This window comes from Podarcis gaigeae (assembly GCF_964106915.1).
Source record: "Podarcis gaigeae genome assembly, chromosome: 14".
Lineage (NCBI taxonomy): Eukaryota > Metazoa > Chordata > Lepidosauria > Squamata > Lacertidae > Podarcis > Podarcis gaigeae.
Genome location: NC_139690.1, coordinates 39,221,687 through 39,244,928, shown reverse-complemented (window position 1 = coordinate 39,244,928; position 23,242 = coordinate 39,221,687). Strand labels below are relative to the sequence as shown.

At 43.5% G+C, this 23,242-nt stretch overlaps 1 protein-coding gene across 1 annotated transcript in view; it reads left to right on the top strand.

The window, feature by feature from the left end:
- The window catches only part of LOC310831083 (uncharacterized protein), a 104,220-nt gene that overhangs the window by 1,935 nt on the left and 79,043 nt on the right, over window positions 1-23,242 (top strand). The window contains exons 2-10 of the mRNA XM_083711197.1: window positions 4,037-4,087; window positions 4,890-5,050; window positions 5,808-5,878; window positions 6,290-6,455; window positions 7,992-8,129; window positions 8,934-9,126; window positions 9,977-10,116; window positions 21,135-21,238; window positions 22,552-22,717. Of these exons, the coding sequence (XP_083567323.1) occupies window positions 4,037-4,087; window positions 4,890-5,050; window positions 5,808-5,878; window positions 6,290-6,455; window positions 7,992-8,129; window positions 8,934-9,126; window positions 9,977-10,116; window positions 21,135-21,238; window positions 22,552-22,717 (1,190 nt within the window). The remainder of the gene's footprint in view (window positions 1-4,036; window positions 4,088-4,889; window positions 5,051-5,807; window positions 5,879-6,289; window positions 6,456-7,991; window positions 8,130-8,933; window positions 9,127-9,976; window positions 10,117-21,134; window positions 21,239-22,551; window positions 22,718-23,242) is intronic.

Below are 23,242 nucleotides of genomic sequence, written 5' to 3'. Positions count from 1 at the left end.
TCTGTTGTAAATAAAAATATGCCCTTTTCCCTTATGGGGTATCCAAGAGCCCATATAGAGTCCTTACATAGGTTCCCTATTGGTAGGAGAAAATAACAGAGGCCAACCAGAGAATATTGAGAAGCAAAGCAGCTAGTAAGCCTGATCTTTATTGATCTGTTGCAACAGGGTGCTCCCCTCACACGCAGGAGAGGAAGAGGCCCCCCAAAATGCTGTGCAAGGGCTTATAAAGACTTTTGAAATTCCCATTCTCTAGATCAAGACCACCCCCAGAAACATTATGCATACATCACAGAAGGGGTGTAACCTAAGACCACCCCTCAGATACATCCCACCTACATCACAGAAATTTAAATGTTGTTTTTCTCCTGTCACAGTTTATCTCCTGTCTGGCAAGTTACTTGATTGGATTGCCTGGGGAGCCTGGCCATTCTTTTGTAGTGGTAAAATACTTATTTCCTGAGCCAGGTCACAGGCTCACACCTTGTATCTTAAATGTGTCCTTAAGACAGGATTTGTGAGGAAAGAGACAATGGGGAGACTTTTCCATTTTGACCATGCAGAGAAACATTTGCTCAGTTTAGGAATCAAAATGGTTCCAGGTTGGCTTTCCTGTGCTGATCTATGTACGTGTGGTTATGAACGTTGCCATATATCTAAGACCATAAAATTCCTATCACACCTCCAACTGTAGTTACAGCAGAGAGGGCAAGATGCCTTCACAATCTCTGGGGTGCCACACATGTTATTAGTTTACCTGCTTCAGAATTGAATTCTGAAATTAAAACAGACCCCCATTTTGTGACATTTCCAAGGATCATTCAGCCCCTATTTCTGGTCTCTGTCTCTTCTTCTTTGTCCCAATGTTAAGCTGGGCAGTTGCTTTGCGAAAATGTAATCAGTGCATGCTCAGTGGCCATGGAATGCTGACATGACTGTAGGGAAAATCTAAATGGAGGTGCAATGGTATCCTAGAATGGGGTGTGGCTGGCTGGCACTCTGAACAGGAGCACTTTCCACAGCAATGTTTATTAGAGGCTACCAACCACACAGTTCTGCTACGTTTTTCTGCTTGTGTGGTGGCACCTCAGTAAAACCACTTCTTCCTGTTTGTGGCAGAGTTTTCCCCAGAGGCAGAGGACAAGAACAGGAATCATATTCAAATTCACAGTCAAGAGCCAGTGTGGTGTAGTGGTTAAGAGCGGTAGTCTCGTAATCTGGTGAACCGGGTTCGCGTCTCCGCTCCTCCACATGCAGCTGCTGGGTGACCTTGGGCCAGTCACACTTCTCTGAAGTCTCTCAGCCCCACTCACCTCACAGAGTGTTTGTTGTGGGGGAGGAAGGGAAAGGAGAATGTTAGCCGCTTTGAGACTCCTTCAGGTAGTGATAAAGCGGGATATCAAATCCAAACTCTTCTTCTTCAAGAGATTTATTGCTTGACTGGTTGCACAAGCATTTCTGTTAATATTGTATACAAGCTATTTACATTCCTTCAGCACGGTATATTCTCAGTCCAGTGATTAACAATCCTGAGACAGCAAAACTCACAGTGTCAGCAGCACACATTGTCTTACTTCCAACCTTGTTGTCGGCATGCGTGCTGCTGACAGCATGTGTGTGTGCTTTCATCGTGTGGAAACTGCAGCCTGCAACTTCCTTGTCACGGTCCGGTTCATGGGCAATCAAAGTCCCGGCAGGGGACGTCAGGACCTGGGGCAAGATGGTGGGGTGGGAGCAGGAACGGGGTCCAGAAGCCAGGAGTCTGAGGGTCAGAAAGATGGGAGTCAAGAAGCCAAGGGTCCGAGGGTCAGGAAGCAAGGAGTCAAGAAGCCGAGGTTCAAGGATCAGGAAGCAAGAAGCATGTTGCTGTGGCAAAGAGCTGAAGGGAAATGCTGATCTTATAACCCTTCCCAGCTCCTGCCACCAGGTGCTGTGAGTTACCAATCAGCTTCACCTGTGAGGCTGTGCCTCGCCTCTTCAGAACAAACTTAGGAAGGCCCCAGTCCTGCAAAGTCCTATTGGTCACAGGGCCTGGCTCCTGCATGCACACCTGACATTCCTCCTTTTATTTGCACCTCCAGCTGACACCAAGCCTGGAGTGCCATTCCTACACACTAAAGAAAACTTCTGGAACCCTCTTTAAAGCTTCCAGGAACTTTTATCTGTTTCTTAAAGAAGGTTTTCTTAACAATATTTTGTTGCAGGTCTGATTTGTGCAAGAGGGGCAGCAACATGGTGAACACTTGCGCCCTCAAAGGCGGTCCCTGGTGCCCACAGGTTCTCATCCCCACTTCCTGCATCCCCCCCTCAAAAAAATGAGGCTTGGAAACTGCATTGTGTTGTAGTCAGGGTAAAAGGCTGTACTCCTAATGTTTCTCCAGTTTGCAAATGTGCCTATCAGTCCAAAAAGGTTGGTAACTCCTGCATGTGCAGGATGTTGTAGACAAAAGCTTCCAACATTGTGAGAAGGTTGGGTGGAGAGGCTTCAAGAGGGAAGCTGACAGATAGTTTCGTCTGGGTTTAATATCCAAGGGAATCCCAACTGAAGCATTAGGAGAAAGATGGCTTGATTAAAAGCACATGGGCTGGTTTAATGCCTTTGTTTGGGAGAATGTTTTTCCTTCAGGGCCTCAAAAAGGATGTTTTAGAGTCAGAAAAGTTTCAGAAAATAACCAAAATGATCAAGGGTGTGGAGCAGCTCCAAGGATGCAACATTTGGGGGTGTTGTGGTTTAAAGAAAAGGCAAGTAGGAGGTAACATGATAGAAGTTTACAAGATTATGCATGGCATAGAGAAAGCGGATAGAGAAAAGTTTTCTCCTTCTCTCGGAACGTTAGAATTCAGGGACATCCAGTGAAGCTGTTGGGGGATTCTGGACAGATAAAAGACTCCTTCATGCACTACGTGAACTGTGGAACTCACTCCCACAAGAGGCAGTGACAGCCACTTGTGTTGTTTAGTCATTTAATCGTGTCTGACTCTTTGTGACCCCATGGACCAGAGCACGCCAGGCACTCCTGTCTTCCGCTGCCTCCCGCAGTTTGGTCAGACTCATGCTGGTAGCTTCGAGAACACTGCCCAACCATCTCGTCCTCTGTCGTCCCCTTCTCCTTGTGCCCTCCATCTTTCCCAACATTAGGGTCTTTTCCAGGGAGTCTTCTCTTCTCATGAGGTGGCCAAAGTTTTGGAGCCTCAGCTTCAGGATCTGTCCTTCCAGTGAGCACTCAGGGATGATCTCCTTAAGAATGGATTCGTTTGATCTACTTGCAGTCCATGGGACTCTCAAGAGTCTCCTCCAGCACCATAATTCAAAAGCATCTATTCTTCGGCGATCAGCCTTCTTGATGGTCCAGCTCTCACTTCCATACATCACTACTGGGAAAACCATAGCTTTTACTATACGGACAGTGACAGCCACTAGTTGTCTTTAAAAGAGAATTGGACAAATTCATGGAGGTGAAGGCTACCAGTGGCTACTAGCCATGATGTACATGTTCTGCCTCCGCAATCAAAGGCAGCTCACTTTTGAATACCAGTTGCTGGAAACCACAGGGCGGAGAGTGCTCTTGTGCTCAGATCCTGCCTGTGTTTTTCCCACTGGCATCTGGTTGGCCACTGTAAGACTGGGATGCCAAAAAGACCCGTTCTTATTTTTTTGAGCAGATTTTTGTATTCTGAAGATCATCAGGTTTCAGGGAAAAGGGGAACTGGATCACAGTTAATATTAATCAGATTGAAATTGTCAGAAACATAACCCTTGTGCAGATTAAACCGAAAGCACATTCTGCAGAGGAAATGGTTTTAGAACAAAAAGGGCCATTTTCTTCATGGATAGAATCCATTTATTATTATTGCTAAATAAACATGGTGGTCTCCAAGATGACAGTGTCGACCAGAATTCCTGTAAATGTGACATTGCATTTCAGCTCCTTTTTTTAGGTCTATGGTAAATAAACAGCTGCAGGATCAGCAACTGAACCTACAGAGAGTTTTCTCTAAATGCCTTTCTGCAATCCCTCTTGGTTTGTTATTATAGGAACTCTGGAGAATTCAAAGCATGAAGAGTCCTGTGTCTCTCAGTGTGCTGGTGAGTAGACAAGGCAAATTCTTAGCACTGAACTGTGGCGGGGCAGTTTATATGGGGGTGGGGCAGGGAATTCTCCAGCAAGTTTTAGCCTCTTGGATAAATAATATAAAAACAGAAGAACCTCAGAGTAGGGAGGGGAGAGAAAATTAGTTTGTATCTTAATACGAAGCTCCCTAATTTTCCCTTTTGGAAACAATATGCAAACTGAAGCACAATTGTCCTTCAACATTCACATTTCTTTGAATTTTTCAATGCAGTTCTCTAAACCCATTATGTGCACAAAATGTGTTTATTGTAGAAAACTGCATACAAATTTATATACTGGTCAAAACAGCATTAAAAGCTAGTGGGACACTACCAGGGAATTTGTAGAACTCCCAATATATTGTGTGTGGGTTGTTGTTTTTTAAATGGATAGTGTAATTTATTATTTTGGACCCATTATGTATGTCCCAGATCGTGAAGTCATGCCAAAGTCATGTTTCAGCCTGCCATCTTTAATCCAAATGGTGCCTGGCATGCAACCTTTGATGAAGACCACCACTGCCACATTGGGAATATTCACACCAAGTTTAGTGGAGCTATGTGTGTGAGAGAGATGCAGGCAGAAGAAAAAGGCTGGGATGAATCTGCAGCTTCTGCTTGCATTTGGTAGAAGCTGCAGCTCCAGTCCAGCCTTTTAATTCTGCCTGTGTCATTAAAAAACAAAATAACCATTTGGGTTATGTGCACATTTTTGTGCACACCTTTGTGCCCATCTGTTAATAACAAAGTTGTCTCAAAACTTTACTCTCCCTGCTAGAAATCAATGTGCTGCCTCTCCCAACTGGATCCAGATTCAGCTATAGATACTCCACTTCGACCAACACATTCCTTCCAGGAAGGGCCGAAGAAAGGAGTGGCATCTCCCTTGAAGGCACCGCTGTTGTTGAAGTGCTGGCAAGATGTCACAGAGTCTTAAAAGTGAGTGTGGTGGCAAGTCCAACAGGGGCACAAAAGAGGAGTGGAAGTTAAGATTTGGGAAGTTTGAAAACCTGTCATGAGCCCTGCAGTGCTGTCAATATGAGGCTTCGTCCCCAGGCTCCAGTACAACAGGAAGAGGAAGAAGAAACAGAGCGGGGCCTGACTGGTGGGACGTGGGGTTGAAGGAAGGAGGCTCTCTCCCTTGTTCTTTGTCTTCATTCACTTCAGAAGAAGGAGCAATGATGTTGGCTATTCCCCCTGACCTCCAAGAGAGCAGAGAATCTCAATGGAGGCCAGGGAGTGTTGTGGGCAGCTGAGGGAGGAGCCAACTCAGGAATTGGCAGCAACAGAAGGGTGCAGGATAGTTACCTAGAACCAGGCCCCACCTCCACAGATGGGAGCAGCCCCACTCACCCTGAAGGGTTGCGTTTTTACAATCCCAACGTTCCCATGAAGTGAATGAGTGTTGCAAGTGAAACTCAAGGAGAGTTGAGAGCAATTCACCCATCACACAATGCATTATTTATCTCTCTGAACCATCGAAACACCCTCTTACCTCATTTCTCCTTGTGAAGAGCTCCAAATTCCCCCTTCCATCAGAGAAAGGGCAATGTAACTGGGCCAGTTCTCCTGGTCTCCAGCACCAGAGGTTCAACCAGTCTGCAAAATCCCAACACCCCCCCCACACAACTCTTCTCCCTTGTAGTTAGCCATAAAATTAAAAGAACCTTTTAACAAGTGTCGTTGTCATTCCCAGTTGCAGGATGTCCAGATCAAGACGACATCTGGGTCCAAAGACAGGCTGCACAAAGAAAATGGAAGTTTAAGGTAAAACAAGACTTTGTCAAAAACGAGTCCTCGCTGTGGGAGCAAAATAACTTGGGAGCAACATGGCCTATACTGGAAAGACTGCACCCACCCCCACAGGTGTTAAGATCAGTATGGGTGGGTGACCCCATGAGAAGGTAATATCTGTGGCAGCCCCTAAGTTGTGGAACTCCCTCCCCACAGAGATGTGTCTGGCACAAAAGGTATTTACAAATATCCTGAATCAACCCAATACAGTATCCTAGGGAGGGCTGGTTTTCTACCAGGCTAGAGTATCTGAATGAGTGGGAGATGTGAATATTTGCTGGCCCATTGACTTCTCATGTACATCATTTGTAAGCAAGTGGTTAGTTTACATCACTTCACCAGAGGGGGGGAGACCAAGAAACCTTCCTCTTCTCTATTATACAGGGAAGCGCTGGAGCAGCATCCCCTTTGGTTTTGCTGCCATAATGGAAAGATTCTGAAGATTTCCCCCCAAAGGAGTGAGCCAATCTGGGCACTCAACATCAAGCGCGGCATCCTCAGTGCTCTTCAGACATCCTTGGTGGCAACGACCAATGGCAGTGTGGAGGAGGTGAGCAGTTCTGAACATTCAAAGCTGCCTTGGTCCAGTATACAGTGGTACCTCGGATTACAGACGCTTCAGGTTACAGACTCCACTCACCCAGAAATAGTACCTTGGGTTAAGAACTTTGCTTCAGGATAAGAACAGAAATCACGTGGCGGCAGCTGTAGGCCCCATTTGCTAAAGTGGTACCTCAGGTTAAGAACAGTTTCAGGTTAAGAACGGACTTCTGGAACGAATTAAGTTTTTAACCCGAGGTACCACTGTATACTCTTGGTCTGAAATATTGGTGAATTTTGTACAGTGGAGACTAGTTCATTAGGAAAAATGTGCACTGCTCCACCAACCCCAGTCTGCCTTCTGCCAGCCCTCAACTGTTTGCCTTCTTACTTGCAACCCCCCCAGTGGGAGGGGGGCTCTTGCTGTCAACTTGCCCTCCTCCCCCTTAGTCTCATTCTTGCCCCTTTTAGAACTACGTAACATCACATAGCACCACACTCACATCCACATACATTAACAGAGCAACACCTAACACGGCATCCACATAACACAACACAGGGGGGACGTCTGTTGTTTGATACAGTTCTAATTCTGTGAATTAGCCTATACAATGATATATGGTAAATTCATCCCATGAAAGTACAAATTACCAGTCATTTGTAGCATTAAGAAATAATAGTTATGGAACAGACTTAATTGTTCATTTATTGTTCAACCAAGCCAGAAATAATTACTGGGCACCACATATATTGGGTCACCACCATGACACATGTCCACCAGTCTCAAAGGCCAATGGGAAGCAATTGTTTCCAAGTGATTTTATACTGTGAAGTGCCCTGTAATCTTTGGATGAAAGGCAGTATACACACACACAACACACACACACACACACTCTCACACAGCACTATTACTATGCAATTTCCTCTTGTTTCATTCACAGTCAGACTGAGATTGGCCATAAAATGGAGATGCTCTTTCGCTCAGAAGTGGGTGAAGCAACAAATATAAATTTTACCATTATACAATGAGTTAGATTCTACAAACACTCACACACGACTCCCTATCCTCTGTCCCAGGGGCAGCAAACTTTTTCAGCAGGGGGCCAGTCCACTGTCCCTCAGACCATGTGGGGAGCCGGACTATATGGGGGGGGGAGATGACCGAATTCCTATGCCCCACAAATAACCCAGAGATGCATTTTAAATAAAAGGGCACATTCTACTCATGTAAAAACACACTGATTCCTGGACCATCTGTGGGCCGGATTTAGAAGGCAATTGAGCTGGATCTGGTCCCTGGGCCTTAGTTTGCCTACCCATGCTCTGTCCAGACAAGCACATTCTAGTCAGGCAAATGTTGTGGGGGGTTTTGTGGAAAAGCAAGGCCGATGTATGTGGGAGGGAGAGTTCCAAGGGCTAAGACACTGCAGACCTATCTCTCTCCCCCCACCCAATGCACCTTCTGTTGGGTTGTAGGTTCGAATTATCATGCACTTTGGAGCCCAATAAAATAATTCCCTTTTGTTGTTTTGTGATTGTTAATTAGGTGGATGTCCTGGGGAAATGCCCAACCAGATATCAGCAGAAAGGGCCTCTCCTTTTAAAGACGAAAGATTTAAACCTGTGTTCTCACCGGTTTTCTGGATTCACTTCTCTGAGGTCCATTGCTTTGCCCAGTGCACCAGTAAGTACTGTTAAATCTCTTGTTATTCCACTATTTCTTTCAAGAAGCTAGCTATGTTGTTACTCAAGAACTTATATGTGTTAAAAACACAAACAACTATTTATCAAGAGGCAATTCACTGTGTTGAGCCTGTAGACACATGGGGAATGGTTCATATCTAGGTAGGAATAGATCAGGCTCTTTTATTTCTGTGCGAGTTTCACATAATGTCCAATCATAAGCCTGTCCCATCCTGTTTTCTATAATTCCATAGAGCCACATGAAAAATCTACATTTAAATGGTATGCACTTTTTTCCTGAAATGCGTTTCCCCCAAAATATGTATTTTTGTGCATACTTTCCCTGTAAAATGTACATTTTAAAACTGAAATGGCACCACAACATTTGGAGGAATACCCGGCTTGTTTGGCCTGATGTGTAGTATGCATTTAAAGAACTGTCATACCACTTCATGGTTTTCACACACACACACACACACACACACACACACACAAAGAATCCTGAGAGGTGTAGTTTGTTAAGGGTGCTGAGAGTATTAGCTGGCCCCTGTTGCCCTCAGAGAGCTAAAATTCTTAGAGTGATTCAACAATCAAACCCTTTTCACAGGGAAAACCTTGGGAACTGTAGCTATGTGATGAGAAAGGGGTGGGGTCTCCTGACAAGTCTCCACACCCTTAACAAATGACTTTCCCAGAATTCTTTGGGGGAAGCCATGACTGTTTAAAGTGGCATCATGGTGCTATAAATGTATGGTGTGAATGTGGCCTAAGTGGACATTTGATCATCTCTCTATCCCTGTTTTAGCCTGATCAGCAGCGCATATCCTCCAAACTTGAGTGTGTTCAGAGGTTCGAGGAGGGAATCCTGGCAGAATCCCAATGCATAGAGTCTCATCTCACTACATCTCCTGGGAGGAAGGGCAGCGGAGTGAAAACCCAGACTCGGATGGCAATGAAACTGTTCCGAACGGAAGCCAAAATCACAGCACATGAAAGAGGTTGGTGCCTGACCCTGTTACCATGTTTATCTGCCCCATCCCCAAGCCAAGTGACCTCTCTTCTCTGCAGGTTGATCATCTAAAGAGCAAAGAGGGTGTGATTTTTATTCCCATCATGACCTTGGGTTAGGTAGAGAGGGAGGCAAATCACAGCTTCTTACCCGTGTGTGTGTGGGTGTGTGATGTCCACTTTTGTGCCAGCACCAATCACTGGCATGTGACACATACACACACACACACACACACACACACACACAGTGTGGCTCTGGGGTTGAAAATGTTTACCCACCCTGGGTTAGTGAATGCCTCTAAGCAATGACAAGTTAATAAAAAGTCTTTTTGAACTGCCCTTGCTTGGGGTATAAGACTTCTTTTACCCCACTTATTAAGCTACAATGTCATTTGGGATGGGGGAGAAAGTTGATACTATTTAAATGTGAACTTACTCAATTTGCGCTTCTGTTAGCAATGTGCAAAGTAAAACACAGCCATCCTTTGAAATTTGCACTTTTCTGAATTTTGCAATGCTGTTGTTCTCCAGCTAAGTCATGTCTACAGAAAAGCATATCCTTGGATAAAGCATGTGTAGAGGTGCATACATTAAAGGGAGCGGGAAATCACAGTTTTGTATTTTAGATTAGCAGAAATTTGCACTAAAAGGAATGGTAAATTGCCAATATTCCCAAATGCTAACAAAAAAATATGTGTATGACGATGTAATATATTGCAAATCATGATGGGAGGGAGGACTGAAGCTGAGAGCTCAGTTGCCTTTCTGGTGGTTTTCCTAAGGCCTCAGAGTGATGACTGTGTTTCAATTGTTCCCCATTGCCTGGTTTTACTTCTGCAGTAGACACCAAGGATATGTACGAGAGTAGCCTGTTATATGAAAGGGAAAAAACAGCACGATGGCCGGGAAAGGAGGATGAGGTGGCAGTGGTCTCCAAAATTCTACAGAAGCTTTGTATGAATCCTAGAGCGGATTCCGAGGCAAGTTATTATATAATTTTTTGTCATAGTTATTGGTTATTGCTGGTGTTGAAAATGTGGCGTTTGCATGTGAGAAATGGAATTCTTGTGCTCTTCCTCTGCCCCTGCCCCTCCCCACAAAAGATTGATAGCCTTGTTGTCCAATAATTTGCACAAGCCTCTTTTAAAGCCATCATGTATTATGGCATTAGCTTTCATGAACCAGAATCTAGCTGCAGACAAATTGTATTTGTGTTTGGGGTGAGTGTGTCGTGTGAATCAGCCCTGAGATGTATTGGCTCCAAAGGGGCCCAAGATAAATATGTACTTTTCATCAATGCTCTATGTGTCCCTGGGTTGAGAGGTCACTGTTAGAGACCATAGCTCCAATCAGAAAAACAGATTCAGGGTCACTTGTGCTGAGTTCCATTCCCTCCTGGCCTGTTATCCGATGACCATTCTTTTGTTAGCCCAGCCTCTGAGAGCTATTGTCACTGGTAACAAAATAGAAGGTCTTGTCTAAGTTCTTTTGTGTTTATTTTATTTCCTGCCTTAACCAAAAAAGCCCCCTCTTTCTTTCGCATCAGTTAATATCTTAAACTTAATTCTGGGCTTTTTGCCCTGCCAGACAAATTTAGAAATATCTCTCTGCCACTTCCGGAAGCACTCCGTCTTGTCCACAATTTGCAATGTTTGAAACAAAAACAACATCTTTGGCAATACATTCATCTTAATAGCAGCAATTCGGCCTAACAAAGAAAGCTTCAATTTTGTCCAACTGTCCAAGTCTCTCTTAATTTCAGACCAACATTTTTCATAATTATCCTTAAATAGACTCAGATTTTTTGCTGTTATGTTTAGCCCTAGGTACTTTACTTTTTTTACCATAGTTAATTCTGTTTCTCTCTGAAACCGTTCTGACTCTGTATCTGTCAAGTTTTTTCCCAGCACCTTAGTTTTCTGTTTATTTAGTTTAAATCCCGCCACCCGACCAAAGTCTTGAATCAGTTGTAATACTCTTTTTGTACTAGATTCTGGCTCCTGCAGAGTCAAAACTAGGTCATCTGCAAAAGCTTTAAGTTTATATTGTTTCGCTCCGACCTGAATCCCTTGCACCAACCGGTCCCCTCTAATCCTATTCAAGAGCACCTCCAGAACCGAGATAAATAACAGAGGGGAAATCGGGCAGCCTTGTCATGTACCTTTTTCAATTTTAAACTCTTCTGTAACCACATTGTTAACTATCAGTTTTGCTTTCTGTTCTGAATATATTGCATCAATCCCATTCTCAAAACCCCGTCCCACTCCCATTTCTTTTAAATTTCCCTTCATAAATTTCCAAGAGATATTATCAAAGGCCTTCTCCGCATCTATAAAAATTAACACTGCTTTTGTATTTATGTTTGTTTGCAAAAGTTCCAAAATGTCAATGATGTTCCTTGTGTTAGCAAACATATGTCTACCTGGGAGAAAGCCTGCCTGGTCTTTATGAATTACTTCATTTAAAACTCTTTTAAGTCTGCTTGCCAAGATATCTGCAAATATTTTGTAATCCACATTTAAAAGGGAGATGGGACGATAGTTCTTGAGTTGTGTCTTCTCAATTTCCGATTTTGGTATCAATGTGATGAAAGCTTCCTTCCACGATTCCGGCGCCTTCTTTCCCTCCATATTATTGAAATTTATTAATAAGGCAACCAAATAGACAAACACACCCTTTCTCACACTCGACAGTTACCCTAACCCAACACCCCACTGAGCACAGATGTAGAATACAGGTTGTAACCAAGCAGAAGAGTGTGAACATAAAATTAAAATGACAACATGTCCTATACAATTAGTAAACTTACATGAATAACAGGATATTTAGTCTCTAGGGAGCCCATGTGACTTTGTCTAGACTGAGCAGCCTTCACTACTCAAATTTAGGTGTTTTAAACATTATAGACCTGTCCAAACCAGACTCCCTCTCTCTCTCTCTCTCTCTCTCTCTCTCACACACACACACACAAACACACACACACACAAACACACACCCAAGGTAGCATTTGCCACTGAAGGCTTCTCTAACTACATTTGCCTTGGTGGTTCATACAGTCTACAGCAGGGGTCAGCAAACTTGTTCAGGAGGGAGCCAGTCCACTGTCCCTCAGACCTTGTGGGGGGCCGGACCCACCACCTCCCGAAAGCCCCCCCATGCCACTAACGCCAAAACCGCCGATGCTGCCCTGTCTTTGGCAGAGTCGACGTCCTCTGTCTCGGGGGGCAGAGAGCCCAAGCCGCTGGCCTGGGCAGCAGAGGCAGCCTCCATGCCACTGCCGCTTCCTTCCTGCTTGGCCGTTTCCTCCCACTTGGCCACCTTAGCGGGAAGGAAGGGGCAGTGCCCAGAGGCGTCTGTGGCTTCTGATTGGCTGCAGGAACTTCCTGCAGCCAATCAAAAACTGTGCCGTGTTGCGGAAGTCCGTCTCCGCACGGCGAGGCTTCTGCGCTGCGCCTGTTTAGCTCAGGGACTGACCGAGTGGGCGGCAGGGTCCGCAAGGTTTGTGGGCCGGCTTAACGAGCCCGGTGGGCCGTATCCAGCCTGCGGGCCTTAGTTTGACGACCTCTGGTCTACGGTGTAGCATAGAGTGAATGGTGCCCTCAATCTATTACAGGCATAGGTAAACTTGGCCCTCCAGATGTTTTGGGACTACAACTCCCATCATCCCTAGCTAACAGGACCAGTGGTCAGGGATGATAGGAATTGTAGTCTCAAAACATCTGGAGGGCCGAGTTTGCCTATGCCTGATCTATTAACTACCACATGCACAGAAGCACCAATCTGGACAGTGTTAACCGTACATAGCCTGAGAAATTTAACACAATGCCACATCCAAATGTGCCACAGCATTGTTTACACTTATCCTTTATTTCGTTATTCATTTTTATCATTTTTCTTGTTCCTTTTTTTGAGGTTTGCAACTGTTTTCTCTACTAATGTAACAAAATGAACACACACAATATAGGTCACGGCTCATTTTGTAATCGAGGATGAGGAATTGAGTTGTTCTTTTTAATGGCAGTTTTATTTCAACACGGTTGAACAGGTCGCATTCTTATGGGCCGCACTTATTCAGGGATTCCTGCATTTCAGCAGATTGGATTAGGTGACCTTTCGGGGGTTCCTTCCAACAATTCTATGAGTTTCCTTATTCACCTGTAGAGAAAGCTGGCCAGCCAAATAAATCAAACAGCAACAAAGTGGACGGAAACCCAAACTGTCTGCCTGCACAGTGGCTTTCATTCTGGAGAACTGTCAACCCATCAGACCATCCATCTTTGAAACAGAATTTCCCCATCCCCACCCCCACCCCTCCTTTTCTCCCCTTTTGGACAGCTTCTTCCTTCCCACTTCCCGCCCTGCCTGGACACTTCTGCCCCCTTAACGCCCCATTGCTTAATCTGCATTTAAATCCAAACCCTTCGCACAATGGCATTGGAAATAACTCTCTAAGGCTCCCTGGTGAGTGGCATGCTTTCCCTCCTCTGAATGAGAATCGGGGAGCTTCTCCCCCCGCCCCGCCCCCGGCATTTATCCCTGGTTTTTTGTCGCCTGAATGTAGCGCATAATCTTGCCCCCATTCAAAGCCAAAACAATGCAAGGGACAAATAAGACTATCCATAGCTGGTAAGGATGTGTTTTCCCAGGCTGTGCTGTGGACATTTCCCATCAGCCTCTTCCTGGACCAGGGGGCTTTAAAAAGATGGTTGGAGAGAAGGAGATAGGAATGAAGGAAAGGGGGGTGGATGGGTTGGAGCCGACACCATAATACAGGGGAAAAAACATGCTCTTAGCACTGAAAACAGCAGATAGCCTGTTCAGGACCGAAACAGGCATGCTATGAATAATTTGCCTCTCTTGAAAGGCATGCACAAATTACCATATGAAGACTAGCAACGGTGCCTTCCAAAATCTAAATGGCACCCAGTAAATACAGGGAAAGGTAATTCTGTCTGTTCCTTCAAGGAGACAAAAGGACACATCAGCAACTAAGAGAAGAGCTGTAGCTCAGTAGCAGAGCAAAGGATGCAGGAGAAATTTATTTCTGTTCGCACTAAAAGGCCGACCTACCTGATCTGCAGTTTCCGAAACAATACGGAAACCAAAACTGAGCCATCCTTTGGCATTTGAGCAGTCTCTGAATTTTGCAGTGCAATTCTCCATCTGTGCAATGTCTGCCAAATACACAAGGGGAGGGTGTGCATAATTATATTGCATGTCGGTGAGAAAGCCCATTTTTTAAGCATTTTTATGACTGCATTTTATTAGGGGAAACTGTTCTGCAAAAATGTGTACATTAGGAGAAGCTGGCACACTAAGGTCCTTTTGAATTTACATGAGGACTTCTAAAAGCAATAAACTGATACGGCTACTTAAGACTTGAGAAATGGAGAGAATAAAAAATGGACACGTTTGCCCATCCCTCAATAGAGTGCAGGCTTGGCAAATAATGTTACCAGGTTAAATCCTTGGCATGCCCAGGTAGGGCTGGAAAAGACCCAGAAGTCAAATTCAGGAGGGAAGGTGTTAGGCAGATTCTCCTTTAAATGCAAACTGAACTGACTTTTCCCCCACATGCCTAGTTCTATATCGCCTTACATTCCTTTGGGGGATTTCATAAACATCATATAGAAATAAATAAGATGGCATCCCTCCTCCTTTTCCATTTTTCTTTTAACAAGATTTGCAAATACAAAAAAGCCCAACAACAAAAACTGTCATAAAGGCAAAGAGAATAAAAATGCAAGATGAAAAAGAGCTAGCAAAAAATAAAAATCATGCAAAATATATTCCCTAGTGGAATCCAAGGTTCATATTCACATAAAATACATCAAGTCTTCATAAATGTTGCCATATAAAATCGTATTTAGTAGGAATGTGCCAACCATGAGATTATTTCGTTTTATAAATCACAAACAACTTCCCATACAGAGTCAAAGTATGAAGGGTCCACATTGTCCCTGAAAGCACGTGGGCCAGTTTTTCACAGATGGCAATAAGCATGACTTTTCAAAACCATACAGTGGTACCTCGGGTTAAGTACTTAATTTGTTCCGGAGGCCCGTTCTTAACCTGAAACTGTTCTTAACCTGAAGCACCACTTTAGCTAATGGGGCCTCCCGCTGCCGCCGCGTCGCTGGAACACGATTTCTGTTCTCATCCTGAAGCAAAGTTTTTAACCTGAAGCACTATTTCTGGGTTAGCGGAGTCTGTAACCTGAAGCGTATGTAACCTGAAGCGTATGTAACCTGAGGTTCCACTGTACATCCAAAGAGTAGCAATTATTATTATTCTATCCTTGATAGATCACAAAATAGGTGGTGATCAGCAGACGTAAAATTACTTGTTGACTAATAAAAGCTGCAGTAGCACCATCAAAAATGGGTAGGGTCCAAAGCGAGTTGTTTACCTGTAATAATACTAATTTCAAATACAACCCCTTGTATCTTACAATCCTGAGAGAGTATAAGAAGGGGAAAACAAATACTGCAATATCAGCTAGTCAGACTAGGGTACGTTTCCGAGCACAATTCAAAGTGTTGGTGCTGACCTTTAAAGCCCTAAATGGCCTCGGTCCAGTATATCTGAAGGAGCGTCTCCTCCCCCATCGTTCTGCCCGGACACTGAGGTCCAGCTCCGGGGGCCTTCTGGCAGTTCCCTCACTGCGAGACGCCAAGTTACAGGGAACCAGGCAGAGGGCCTTCTCGGTAGTGGCGCCCACCCTGTGGAATGCCCTCCCATCAGATGTCAAAGCGATAAACAACTACCTGACATTCAGAAGACATCTGAAGGCAGCCCTGTTCAGGGAAGTTTTTAATATGTGACATTTTAGTGTATTTTTCATCTCTGTTGGAAGCCGCCCAGAGTGGCTGGGGAAACCCAGCCAGATGGGCGGGGTACAAATTATTATTATTATTATTATTATTATTATTATTATAAAAACCAGCACTGGAGACAACTTTTTCCATGCAGACTCTTTTCAATACTGACAAACATCTGGGATGCAGAGCCAGTCCTGGTGCAGCTCAACTGATAAAGGGCATATTTTCTTTTTTTGCATTTTTTCTTTTTACAAAACATATATACAAATAAAAATTGTATAAACACAAAAATCCACATCAGTATCATAACACAAATTGCTAAACAACAACAAGCAGTCAATCTCTTTTGTATCATGCAGTAAACATCTTCAACAAAATAGTCTCTCTTGTGCAATAGACAAATAATTCAAAACCAATATATTGCTTTGGTCTCTTTTAGGATTGTTTACGGTTAAATAAATTCAATCTGGCTTCAAAGCACTCTGAACAAAAAGCATGGTTTCGTATTTTCCTGTTCTTTGTTCCCACCAATAGATAATAAAAGTGAGCCATATTTAGGTTGCCATATTTGAAAAAGTAAAAACCAGGAAACCCCAAAATTGTTGAGTTTTTCAAAGGAAACCACCAAAATTGTTGAGCTTTGTAAAGGAAAGTTATTGAGCTTTATTTAGACAAACCCCCAAGTTGTTCAGCTTTTTAAAGTAAAAGCTACAAGAATTTTTGAGCTCTGGAACTTTTTAAAAGCATTTTGGGCAAGATTTAACCCCTAGTAAATTTTCCAGGACGTTTGCTAGATTTCCAAAAAGAATAATCCAGGATGCAATTTTGGGAGGTGAATTCTAGGACATGTCCTGGATAATTAGGACGTATGGCAGCCCTACCGTATTTCAACAGAAGCATCTCTTTTTTTTTCAATGAGTCAAAAATTTCTGAACCAATTGGTCTGATTTGATCAGCTCAAGTTCAAAAGTGGGAAAGCGCTGGGTTCCTGACCCTCAAGCTTTGCAAAATGCTGTACGATCCCAGGGGTATTAAGTGTGTTTCTACCAAAGGCAGTCCTCTTCAGTAAACACCCTGCTCGCTTACAAAACGCCTCAGTGTTTGTGGAAAAGGAGCGTTCAGGAGTGGTTTCCAAGAACAACAAAATTGCGGGTATGATCTGCAGCCAGCTCTGGATGAGGTCTGCCAAGAGTTTTCCACATGCCCCCCTCCCACATTTTAAAATAAATAAATGAATGAATAAAAGAAGCCGACTCTTTGTGTAAGGTAGTAAACGAAGACCTTCCCCTGCTTAATCACTTCAGGAAGACTTTTAAAACACTTTCCTGTTTTTCGCTACTCCGACAGCACAAGCCTACAGAGTGGTCCCATCAGGGTAGGAACTGGGGGGGCAGATGTCAAGGGCCCCATTGAGTAGAACAAGCTGGTGGGCCCCCAAATACAACAAGACTACCACAATTTTAAGTGAAATAATACCCACAGCCATCCAACAAACCCTCTCCACCTTTAATGTGAACCCATCCCACTTCTGATTAATTTGAATGCACCCAATGGCGGGTCCCCTCTCCACTGGGAACTATCCATGGTGCTGACTCATGCACCAGCCCACCTAGATTATTGCCATACCCAATCAGAACACTCTTGGGGATCCCAGCTTGGAATGGGAGAGCTTCCAACCAAACACACATCTGGGCTTTCACCCCAAGCAGGGCCTGAGAAAGCCTTCAAGAAACAAGGGGAAACCCAGTGTTGCCAAAAACTCTTTGACTTATGCTTTCAGTTTTGAAGAACACTGGTTCCAGTCTCCTTAAGGCTCCATCCTTAAAAGCAGAGTCTGTAACCTGAAGCGTATGTTAGCTGAAGCATATGTAACCCGAGGTACCACTGTAGTCTCACCTTTAAATGCATACTGAATCAAATTTCTTCCCCATTCCTAATCTTCAGGCAAGATCCCTAATCTTCAGGCAATTCTCTTTGATTTCACACCTGAAGATTAGGGATCTTGCCTAAAGATTAGGAATGGGGAAGAAATTTGATTCAGTATGCATTTAAAGGTGAGACTACAGTGGTACCTCGGGTTACATATGCTTCAGGTTACATACGCTTCAGGTTACAGACTCTGCTAACCCAGAAATATTACTTCGGGTTAAGAACTTTGCTTCAGGATGAGAACAGAAATCGTGCTCCAGCAGCGCAGCAGCAGCAGGAGGTCCCATTAGCTAAAGTGGTGCTTCAGGTTAAGAACAGTTTCAGGTTAAGAACGGACCTCCGGAACGAAGTAAGTACTTAACCTGAGGTACCATTGTATTTCCTTCGCAAAACAGTAAACAAACAGAAACACAGCCATCATTCAAAATTCAGACTTATCCAAATTTGTGCAATGCAATTCTGCAGCCAGGTAATGTGTACAAAAGTGCATGCATATGTTAGTGAAAACAACTTACAAAAATGCATTATTATCCTGCAAAGGCACTATTACAAGCAAAGTATTTTAATAACAGCAACAAGCTGTGACTTGGAGAGTTGAAAGTCTTCTTATCACACTCCTTTGCTTGCACAAAGTCTTGCAAACAGTTTGGTAAATTTCCTCCAAAATGAAGAAATTACACCAGCTTCCTGACGTTTTAATCACTTTATCAGGAGAATCTTTGATGAAGTCACATATCATCTCTTTGCTTCTCCTCCACAATGAGATACCTTTCTCCTTTTATCTTTTATCTCCTTTTATTTTGCACTTCCACCAAGGATTCTCTTACATCTTGCAGTTGTAATTATAAATAATATTAATGGCTTTTTAAACCTCTTTGTGGGAGAGGGGTTATCAATTTGTTTTTTATTTTGCTTCATTTTGTAATTTGTGTTCTCATTTTGCATTTTTCTGCCCTGAGGTCTTCAGATGAAGAGCAGTATACAAATTTAATAAACACAATTGTTGTTTTGGAAGAATGCATTAAAAATGTGCATGTTGAGAGAAATTTGCCTTAAAATGCTGGTGAATTTTCATGGAAACACACACATCCCCTCTATGCAAGTGGATGTGGAAATGCGAATTAAAAATAAGAAACAGAGAAACCAAAGCTTGACAGATTTGCCCATTCCCACTGAAGACAGAATTCAAAGGAATTGAGAGCAAGCAATTTGACTGCACTTTGCTAACATCCTTGCCAGGACATCAGGGGTGGGTGGGAGGAAGTTACACTTGAACAGAATTCCATATATATATCTAGAACTGCTGCCTCCGCTGCATCACTTAGAAGCACTGGCATCTGGCAGTCAATAAATAGCGATCTTTGAAGGGAATAAGTGCTTCTGTTGAATATCAACCAATATCCTTTTTATCAGGAAATAAGCCAGAAGCACCTCTTCAATTAGTCCTTTCTTTCATCCCACGGCCTTCCCAATGTCAAATGCAAGTCTTTTAGATGGCTGCTTCCCTCCAGGGAGTAGCTGGGTCGATTGCAGTGTTTAGACTTTGGCTGGAATTACAGAGGTTCCACAGGCCGAGGAAGAGGAAAAATAAATATTTAGGGTAGTAAGTAGGTTTCCCACCCACTCACCCCAATTATTTTTTATTAGTAAAATAGAATGATTAGAAGCATCTACTATAAGGTGCTACCTTTAAAATCCCCCAAAGCATCAGGTCTGAGAAAAGAGACCAGTTTTTTGCAGTCAGCTTGTTGGGGTTTCTGTGGTTATGTTGGTTGCATGTCTGGAAGGCCATATTTTTGTTCTTCAGTTGCTTTCCATGTACAAAAGTATTTCAGGAAGAATCCCTCTTGTTTTGTTTGCTTCTTAGCTTTTTCTGCCTTTCATTTGTGCTGTCTACTTACCGGTAGTTGGTTATTATACAAAGGCATGTGGCTTACAATACATTTAAAAGTATAAGCATTAATACATTCTACCATCTTTTAATCATACAAAACACCTACCATTCACTATATCATTCCTGCTTTGCAGGGGATTAGACTTGATGACCCTTGGGGTCCCTTCCAACACAACAATTCTATTATTTATTTATTTTGTTGTTGTTGTTGTTGTTGTTGTTAATTTAATAGCCTGCCCTTCATCCCAAGGTTCTAAGGTGAGCCACAACAATTTAAAATATGTTAAAAATTACAACAAATTACAACCATGAGATTAGGTGGACCATAGAAATATATATCCCAATATATAGAATAGGCACACCACACCACAACCTCCTATAACTGGATGCATACTAGTAGCAAACAACATCTCGGTCTATCGAAAGCTATGCCCCTCCAACTCAGGCAAGATGAAAATCCATGCAAGATGGGGGGGGGATTCATAATTCACCTTGGAAACCACTGTAAACAATTGAACTCTTTTGCAGGATTTGAATAACACTTGTAGTGTAACAAGAACTAGTCTTATCTGGGATACTTAAAAAATGGGAGTGACTTTAAATATGCAGCAGAAAAGGACTAGAGATGGAACCCACGAAAGGGTGGGAGGAAGTCCAGAGATTTGGGTGAATCATTGTTTGTTGTTGTTGTTGTTTAGTCATTTAGTCGTGTCCGACTCTTCATGACCCCATGGACCAAAGTACACCAGGCACTCCTGTCTTCCACTACCTCCTGCTGTTTTGTCAAACTCATGCTGGTAGCTTTGAGAACACTGTCCAACCATCTCCTCCTCTGTCATCCCCTTCTCCTTGTGCCCTCCATCTTTCCCAACATCAGGGTCTTTTCCAGGGAGTCTTCTCTTCTCATGAGGTGACCAAAGTATTGGAGCCTCAGCTTCAGGATCTGTCCTTCCAGTGAGCACTCAGGGCTGATTTCCTTCAGAATGGATAGGTCTGATCTTCTTGCAGTCCATGGGACTCTCAAGAGTCTCCTCCAGCACCATAATTCTTTGTTTACTTACCTTTTTATTACTTAAGATTTTGAATGTAGCCTTTAATTTGTAAAACCAAATATAATTATTAGATAGATAGATGATAGATAGATAGATAGATATGATAGAGATAGAGATAGAGATAGAGATAGAGATAGAGATAGAGATAGATAGAGAGATATAGAGATATATATATAAAAGAAAATCCATGCCACCGTCTCCGGCAGAGACCCTGAAAGCTTTGGTGATGGTTTCAGAGCTGAAGACAACCAGTTCAGTTGATCAGACATGTGAAGCAGATTTCTGTCCTCCTTTCCTTCTAGTCTGCCAACCTGTTCATGGCATTGGTGTTTGAACTTCGGCTTCTCTCTGCTGGTGCCTTGCTGAGCCTGTGGCAGGGATCTTCATCGAAGTGTCAAGGCAACTGGTAAGACAGCTTCAAAATGGCTGTTTGTTCTGGGTAGATTTGCCAGCTCTGAGTTCCAAGAGCTTTTCTGTCCCTTTCACCCAGGCTGTCCGTCCCTGTTGCCCTCCAGTTGTATTGGACTACAACTCGTACCACCCCTGTGTATTTAGTATTTTGTGTTGCCTGAGGCAGTCACTTATCCATTGGCAAAAAGAAGTTCTAAGAAGGGACACAGGACTGCATATGATTTACACAGCCATCACTGGTGATCTTCCAGTGTTGATGGATTGCAATTCCCATCAGCTCCAGTCCACATGACCAATGGCCAGGGGGGTGGGGCTTGCCCTCCAGATGTTTGTGGACTATACTAGGTTGCTGAAAATTGGCCTAAAAAATTATTCATCCACTCAACATGCAAGCTGTGAAGGAGTGTGTGGAGGTAAACCTCTCATCAGACATGCAACAGTATGTCAAGGAGCATTGCGCCTGCTTTCCCTGACCTTTTGCCTTCTTGCCTAGAAAACAGGGTTTTCCCCCTGACCGTTTGTCCTCTCACAGATTTATTTACTAGACATAACGCTTGGCTGGAGCATGACCGGGGACACAGACGTAATCAAGTATTGAGGAGAACATCTTAGGGAAACACCTGCTGACATGTGTATTTGCTAATGCTGGAAATGTGCTTAGATGGATATACGTTAAGTTCAGGGTGGTTTCACTACTGTTTCCAATTGTTGACTTCTGCAAATAAAAGGAGCCTCTGAAGAGCTAGTCAGCAGCTTGCTTGGAGCATGCTTGCCCACTTATTCCTACAGAGTGGTTGAAGAACAGCAGCAGCAAGAGTTGTGACATTCTCAATGAAGAACCATGATCATTCTGTGGGACCCACCCACCTTAGAGATTTCTGGAAAAAGATAACAGCCAATGGGGTGTGTTCAACTAACTTTTATTCAGGTTAACCCATTGGAATTAAGGGTCGTGATGTTCTTAGGTCCATTAATCTCAATGTGTCTACTCTGATTAAAAGTTAATTGAATGCAACCCAATGTTTCTGCAACTAGCAACAAAAACAGCTACTTCAAAACTATATATTTATTTCCATCCTGACTATGCTGTAGCTCAGTCGTAGAGCATCTGCAAAAGCTCCAGGTTCAATCCCTGGTATCTCCAAGTAGGGCTGGTGGAAACGCTTATGTGAAACCGTGGAGAGCTGCTGCCAGTCTGTGTGGGCAGTACTGATCTAGATAGATCAATCGTGGGACTCATTATAAGGCAACTTTCTACGTTCCTCTTGGGTCAAATCAGATGTGCTTTTCTTTTCGGGTTCCTTTCAGGCAACCTCTAGTGGACGCTCTCCCCTCCTGTGCCACTGAAGCCTGTGTGGTCCTGATGAAAGAGATGATCGTCTCTGAAGAAGTAGACGAGGACAAGATCGAATCATTCCTTTGGTCCCTCTCCTTCATCCCTGAGCCTACTGCAGGCATGATTGATGCTCTGGCTGTAAGCACGAAAGTGAAATTTAGCTGAGTCAAATTGGATAGCTCCGTCTGTAGAGCATGAGACTCTTAATCCCAGGGTTGCAGGTTTGAGCCCTACGTTGGGTGAAAGTTTCCTGCATTGGAGGGGATTTGACTCAACGATCCTTGTGACCCCTTGCCAACTCTACAATTCTGTGATTCTATGAATCATCCCTGTTTCTGTAGAAGCACTGTATGCATATGTATAGAATGGGACATACGCCCTTGGCTATGGTCTTGGAATTGGGGTGGATAACTGAAGATAGGGATGGGGAAGAAATATAGTTATGTTTGCATTTAAAGGTGGACTGATTTCATTCACACTTGGCTGGAGTTCTGAAGAGCAGCACTTCGCCCTGCAACCTTTTATTGCAGTTCCCATTGGTTGGTTGTCATGATGGATTGTCACAGATGTGCACAGCACCATATACAAGGTGCAAGTGTAGGGATGGGGAAGAAACCAAATCCGCCTTCACATTTAAAGGCAAACCTCCCTAATGTGACATTC